The following is a 7,449-nucleotide window of genomic DNA, read 5'->3' on the forward strand; positions in this document are numbered from 1 at the left end:
AAACATTTTATTAGGGGCTCATACAACTGTTAAACATTTACTTTCTATTTGAGCCCTTGGTATCAGCTCTTTTTTCCAATCCACCCTTCCCACCCTCATGCCTACTTGCTAAATTATAAAATATTTTCATATCTTACAATGATCACTGACCTCCTCCACCCACATTTTTGTTGTTTGTCCCCCTTGGGGTTTGTTGGTTCAGGGATGTGTGTCAATCATTGTGAACTGTACCCCCTACTTCCCCTCCTTTCCCCACCTTACACCTCCCTTCCTGGTTTTACTACTCCCATTTCTGTTCCCGAGTGAGTTATCTGACCTGGATTCCATGTGTCCTGAGCTCTTACCTGTACCAATGTACATGCTCTGGTCTAGACAGAATTGAAACATAGCACAACTTTTACTCCCATATGATTTATGTGCTCTTGAGCTCTCCAGTCACCTAGAAGACCCAGGAACAATATGATACTCAGGCTGTCGTTTTTTGTAGGTAAACTGACAGGTGACAATTACCGTTCAGTTCTATCATTGCCTCATTTAGGTGGTTCTTTCTGCAGATTCTGTTACACTAGCCAAAATTCAGTGTCTGTGTGCAAAGGTTTTAAGTTTAGATGCTTTTTTTCTCCCAAAACAGTCATTATATCCTTCAATAAATTATTCTGCTTCAACATTTTAAAAATATGACTAATATAAGTCAGCAAAGAAATAATTTATTTGTAAATCAAACAACTTGTGGGGTATTACCCCCACAATCAAATGGGTCCAAGGGGCAGTTGTATAATTAAGGGGTAAGTGAAAGAGCCATCAGACAAGATAAGGCATCATGCAAGGGCTCACCTTTGAGACGTTGACTTCAGAAGCCAGGTCTGTGCAGAGAAAGCATATTTCCAACCAAGGCTTATATGCACTCTATGGGCATGCAAGCCCCGCTAATTACAGGTAACCACATACATCAAGTGGACTGTAACCTAACCCTAAAAGTCCTTGAGTACATTGGAGGAGTAACAACCCCAGTGCCAGGGGAAGGTAAGGTAGAGTGGCTGTTTTCAGAGCCTAGAGAGCAATTGCACATGTCTGCTCTTATAGATAATGCTGCCAGCTAGATAACAATCACCCATGTGCTTGTAAGAGGTAACTTTAAAGCAGCACTATTATGGGAGGATATAGTAGGGAACAAAATTATGAGAATATGACTAGGACTCATCTCCAACTCACAAGGGTGAAGACCTCCCTCCACCCCAGAAACCCAGCCCTGCCAGACTTCTTAATACATTAGAATAAACAATTCATCCGTATACACCTTCTTCCGATTCTGTTTCCCACAACAATTTATCATGAAACCTAGTCATTTGAACAGCTTGTCAAGAGTAGACATGCAGTTGATATGAAACATATTTCATAAAACAGTCAACTTCTCCCTCTTTTCCAAAGAAAAGAAAGAGGAAATGTATTTTTCCAAAACATTTTTGAAAAATCTTTGCAAATCATTTTTTAAAAAATTACTAAATTCAGCTTTTTCTTTCTAGGACTAATCAGTCATTGTTTCAGACTTGTGAAAATAAAAATTGGATCATTTAATGCACCTTTTCCATTACCATGATAGGTATATCTATTTTTAGTTTCTTCCTAACAGGAAAATTCCTAGAAAGATCTTAGTGTCCATACTAAGAAGAAAATGTCAATAGTTCTTTTAAAAAATTTTTATCTGGTGTTATGAATTTAATTTTATTCAAAAAAACTGTTATAAATTATGGCCTATATGCTTGTGGTTACTATCCCATTGGGGAATGTGTTGTCTTTGTTATATTCATGAGGCATGATTAGTGTAGGGCAAGTCCACCTCTTGTTATATTAAAGATACTGAATTAAAGCGAGTAAGAAGACTGGGGAAGATATATCAACCCACAGGAAAATTGTCTGGGAGCAGGTGCTAAAAGGCACAAGGATTTTTCTCCAGATCAAATAGAGTGAAAGCCATCTGCTAGGAACAGCATCCTGAATTTAACTTCCTAGTTTCCTGAAATGTGATGAATTTAAGCAATCCAATTTTGGCATATCTGTTAAAATACACTAAGTAATTAATTTGGTACCAGAATAGTAGAGTGCCTCTCTAACATACCCAAAATGTGGAAGCAGTTTTGGAATTGAGTAATAACTGAGGCTAGAAGAGTGAGCCCTGGTGGCATAGTGGTTAGTCACTGGGCTGCTAACTTGCACGCTTAGCAGTTTGAAACCACCAGTGGCTCCAAAGAAGAAAGATGAGGTTTTCTACTTCCATAAAGTATCAACAGTTTCAGAAACCCACGGGGACACTTCTATTCTGCCTTATAGGATCACCATGAATCAAAATAGACTCAATGGCATTGAGTTTGGATTTTATTGGTACAAGCTACATTGCTTTGAAAAGACTGTTAGAACTATGGACATCAAAGGTAATTCTGATAGAAAGAATTTTTTAAAATGCATATGGCACGAGCAACAGAATGTTAGAAATGTGGACGTTAAAATTGTTTCTGATGAGGCTTTTAAAGGGTCATTGGACATTAAGAAACAGTGATGCTTTTTATTCAGTGGCAAAGAACTTTCTGAATTACATTTATATGGCTTGTGGCAGGTAGAATTGGTAAGTGATGAACTTGGATATCCAGCTGATGTGATTTCTAAGCAAGATTTTAAAAGCGCCCCATTATTTCTTGACAAATACCCTATTCACTAAGGGAATGGTTACACAAACATTTGTTGAAAAGAAAGAGCCTGTCACTGAAAGTTGTTACCAAATACCTCAGCAGAGAAGCCAACAGTGGAGAGGGCAGGGGACTTTGTTATAACTGGTAGACTAGAGAAACAAATCCAGGGAGACTCATATGTAGAGGAAAGGACTTTATATCAGAGAGCAATTATATATTGACAAAACAACCCAGCCCAGTCCAGATTAGGTCCATAATTCTGATATTAGCCCATTAATTCCTTGTCAGACTCATGCAGCACATGCAATGATGGTAATTGCAGGAAAATCACAGGCCAGTGGGTGAAAAGTCTGGTGGATGAATCTGGGTGCTAGCACAGCTCTCCACATGACTCCGCCAGCTCCAGGGCCCTGGCTGCCATCAGTGTGGCTCCATGTGGCTTGTCACAGGCCAGTAAAGCAGAGAGAGTGTGTGTCCTGCCTCTAGGGAGGAAGAGAGGAAAATTCCCAGAATCCTCATGAGAAGGCCATGCCCACAAGGAGGCATCAATCAGGCTGTGACCTGATTGACAGGCTAAAGATGTAATTACATAATATGCCCAACAAAATTTAATCTGAACAGTGAACTGAGCTGTGTATAGAAAATATATGATGATAAGATTAGTTACTTCACAGGAGAGGAAATCTAGATTTACAAAAATGCAAATTAGTTCTACAATCAATTGTGATTTTGTAAGCACTAGATGAACAAAAATTAAGATTTGGGACAATACTGAGTATTAAAGTGTGGAATAACTACAATTCATACTCAATTGGTGTATGTATGTATACATTTTGTGTCAGGCTGGGTTTTCTAAAGAAACTAAAAAAAGAAGAAATTTTTTTTAGTGGTGTTTATAAAAAATACATTTCAAGAGAGTGGTCCACACAGTTTTACAAGTGGGTAGTTCAGTCCAGTTCAAGTTGGAGGGTCAGCTGTTAAACTGGACATTTTTCCTGACTAGCAGTTGGGGGCTGACAAATAAGGAAACAGAAAGATTAAGTAGGAAGATGAAGCAGAAAGAACAGAGCTGGCGGATGCAGAGATGGATGAATCAAAGGTCAGCAGGTCAGATGGCAGGCTCCAATGGCTGCCAAGGTCAGTAGGCAGTATGGTGGACCCACCATTGGCTTAAGTTCAGAGAATGAACTATCAATGAGCCAGATGCAGGCTCCAGATCAGGAAGACATGAGGAACCTTAGCAGAGTATCCATTTATATGTATAAAGTAGGCCAGACCCTTGAGAAAACATCATCAAGACAATGGCAAGCAGAGGGTAGTAGTGTACCCTAATCTTTGCACAACTCCTTGCCTGCTCTGAGAAGGTCCCATCATGTAGTTGTTTGCATTATGTTAGGTCACTTCATCAGAGTGACCTCAACTGCCAACCTACTGAGAATCCTGGCCCAACTATGTTGACACAAAATTGGCACAAATTATTGATGTTATTTTGTAAAGGTGGATATGTACACATCATGGCAGAGTTTCCACTCCTATGGATGAAGGCAAGGAAGAAAGTATTCCTGCCAAATCATCAAAATAACAAAATGTGAATCTACTATTCCTCAAAGTATCCTACACCAAGGTTTATACAGCACTGAAGTTTAAACACTTCTATCTCTCTAACCATTCCCAGAAAAATTCTGTGCTCTTCTGTTTATACCATATCAAAAGGCAGTTTGAATCATGTTATTTTTAAATGTTTTTCTTTTTATTTTGGGTAACAAAAGAAAATGTTTGTGGGTCAATATCAGGGTTATATGGTTCATGGGGCTCAAGGGCTCAATAGGACAGCCCTTGCTACATTTAAAGAAAGGGCATGTTCATTGTCATAATGAGACATAATTCCTAGGTACAATTTTTCTGGCCTTTTTATCACCAGTGTAGTTTGAATTTTGCTAAAACTTATTCCTAATAAGCCCAATGATCATCCAGTATCTTTTGAGAAAACCTATCAAGATTATACTTTCATAGTACAAAAAATATATAAATAAACTCTAAGCTGAATTCTCTGCTTTGACTTTAACTGGCCCAGTAGGTCCCCTCAGAAGCCACCATTTTTTATTTCTCTCTCTCCCCCTCTTCCTTTATATTTCCTCCTTTTCTTCTTGAAGGCATCTAATGAGATGAAGACAATGGAGAGAACTTGTCAGAAGCCATGCATGATTGTAGATGCATATTTAAGCATGTTTTGTTTGGAAGAAACCTGTGCATGAATAAATAAGAGTTCTAGTAGTAATACTTTCTGACTTACCCTCATGTATATGACAGATAATGCTTACATTCGGGCACCAGTAGACATATATGAGTATTTTCTTACAGCACTAACAATAATAGCAAATAATTGGAATAGTGTGGATATACTTTGATAACAGAATGGATACATTTTAGAATATTAACAAAGTAGAGTAACTGAAGATAAACCAAACTGTATGTTATATGTATAAACTTTAAGAAACATGTTAAATTTTAGAAAGTAATAGACGCTATCTGCGATATATTATTTTTCACAAAGGTAAATTTAATACTAATGTGGGACCTTGAGTATAAAAAGCAAACCAAACTCACTGATATTGAGTCAATTCCAACTCATAGCCACCCTGTAAGTCACGGTAGAATTGCCACTGTGGTTTTCCAAGACAGTAACTTGTTAGAGAAGTAGAAAGCCTTATCTTTCTCCCTGGGAGCAACTAGTGATTTCTGTTATGTGCCAGTGTTGCTGGGTGTTCTTCCTCTGAAGTAGCATCCTAGTTCCTCCCAATTGCTTGTTGTATCAGAGATAGAAATGCACAATGCCAAGCAGTAGTTTATCAAGTGGAGATATTCTTTGAGAGAGCATAGAGTGTCTCCTCAAAAGTTGAAGAAGATCTCAGTCTGGGACAAACCATCAATTTTGCAGGGGAATACAGATAAGAGTTCAATTGTCTACTTTAAGCCGAAACTGAGTCCTTTTGTTATTTTTAACCATGGTGTCCTGATTAGTTGGTGAGGTTTCCTGTTGCTCATTTGATGACTAGTCCTGATTATCACTGGAGCAGCAGGCACCTCAAGGAGGAGTCCTCACTTTCTCCTGGGGGTTGAGTGCTCAGCATCTGCTCTGACAACATTCCTCAGTTAAAAAGAATGGGATTCGGAATTCATTTGGGAGACTGGGCAGAGACTGCTCTAGCTATTTCTTGCCTCTGCTCTTCACTAGCCCTGACTGTGTTTGTCAGTAATTTCCAGTCTACCCCTAGTGTCATGATGACTTGAAGAGACAAAATTAAACAAATAATAGAGGGTGGGCCAGGTGTCTCCCATACTGGGAGGATAGTTCCCCTTAAGAAAAATGTAGACCAATACAGGTTCAGCAGACATGATGGAATGATTCTCAGAGGTGGGGGGGCTCCATTGACTTGGTTCGGACCAGGGTCTGATAGGACGTGAGTGCTGCAACATCTTGGTACAGTTTGTGATGCTGGAGTATCATTATTTGAAAGAAGGCAAGGATACCAATTTAGACAATAGACCCAATGTGCAGGGGCAATGGTAATAATGAAAATAATAGCAGTGAGGGGGGCCTAAAAAAGAGATTAACCACTTCAAAGATTGTGAGGAAAATCCTCGTGTGTCCTCTGCTTGCTGTTGCTAGAAAGAGGTGGTAGAAAAAAGCACAGTTCTTGAGTTTTTATATAACACCTTGGAGTACACCTGATTGATTGGTATAGTGTGTTAGGCAGGGTTCTCTAGAGAAACAAAACCAGGACACTTATGATTATTTATATATGAGAATAGGTTTATACAGTGAGAAGAAATATAACAGATAATTAATCCATAATAAGCACAGAGGTCTCAGTTCAATTCACTTTCATGGGATACTTAATATACTGGAAGTCCTTCAACTCACATGGGCTGCCAAGTCCAAGGTCAAGGAAGCAGAAAGCTAAATCCTCTCTAGGCAAGGCAGGCAGAGTGTGTCCGCAGTTAGGAAACAGTGGGGTGGGTCAGCAACAGTCAGTAGCTCGGGAGCTTAACAAAACAGGCCCAGATGAGATATCGAACTCAAGCAATGCAAGGCAACTGGATCCACCAGCTTTAAACTCAAACGATGTACACACCAGCAACGTGGCAAAGCAGGTCTCAAAGGACACTCGAGCTCTAGGGACACAATCCACAGATTGGCTTGGCCTACAGGTAGTGTAGCACACAGGTTGAGGCCAAAAACTTGCTAAAGTAGCGTAACTCTGGTCCGATCACCAGAGAGCAAGAGAGAGACAGAGTTGTGCCTTGCAGAGCCATTTATCTCTTTGCCCTCCTCCAATCAAGCTGCAACCTGATTAATCCTACATGTTCCTATTGGCCAGGTTGGCACAATAAACGTAACTATCACATAGAGTAACAACATTTTCTCTAAGAGCAATTCAAAGTGCCCTGCACTCAGCTGTTAATATGCTGAGACCTTGGTGCAAGACCACTGCTGCTAGGGAATGAACCTAAGTTTGAAGTGCCCGCAGCTACCACCATCCTCAGACTGTGGGGCCAGCTGACAATAAATGGAGCAAGGTTTGGGGACAAGTATGCTATTGGTCTGGATTCAGGTCTCACAAAAGCTCTCCAGTCAATTTGTCTTTTTTCTGAAACATATAAGTAAAATGGCTTCTTAAATCCGGAAGGTCAAGGGTTGGACACTGGTCAAGGCACTTTGAGCTTTTTGTAGGCGCCATCATGCCTTTCTCCCATTCTAATT

The 7,449-nt window shown here is 39.7% G+C and overlaps 1 protein-coding gene across 1 annotated transcript in view; it reads left to right on the forward strand.

Annotated features, from left to right (window-relative positions):
• LOC101651407 (zinc finger protein 850) overlaps positions 1–7,449 on the forward strand; it is a 61,762-nt gene that overhangs the window by 18,281 nt on the left and 36,032 nt on the right. The window contains exon 6 of the mRNA XM_045284677.1: positions 2,569–2,620. Within this exon, the coding sequence (XP_045140612.1) occupies positions 2,569–2,620 (52 nt within the window). The remainder of the gene's footprint in view (positions 1–2,568; positions 2,621–7,449) is intronic.

Source organism: Echinops telfairi, unplaced genomic scaffold (genome assembly GCF_000313985.2).
Source record: "Echinops telfairi isolate 266 unplaced genomic scaffold, ASM31398v2 ScPeMD7_7469;HRSCAF=8507_0, whole genome shotgun sequence".
Lineage (NCBI taxonomy): Eukaryota > Metazoa > Chordata > Mammalia > Afrosoricida > Tenrecidae > Echinops > Echinops telfairi.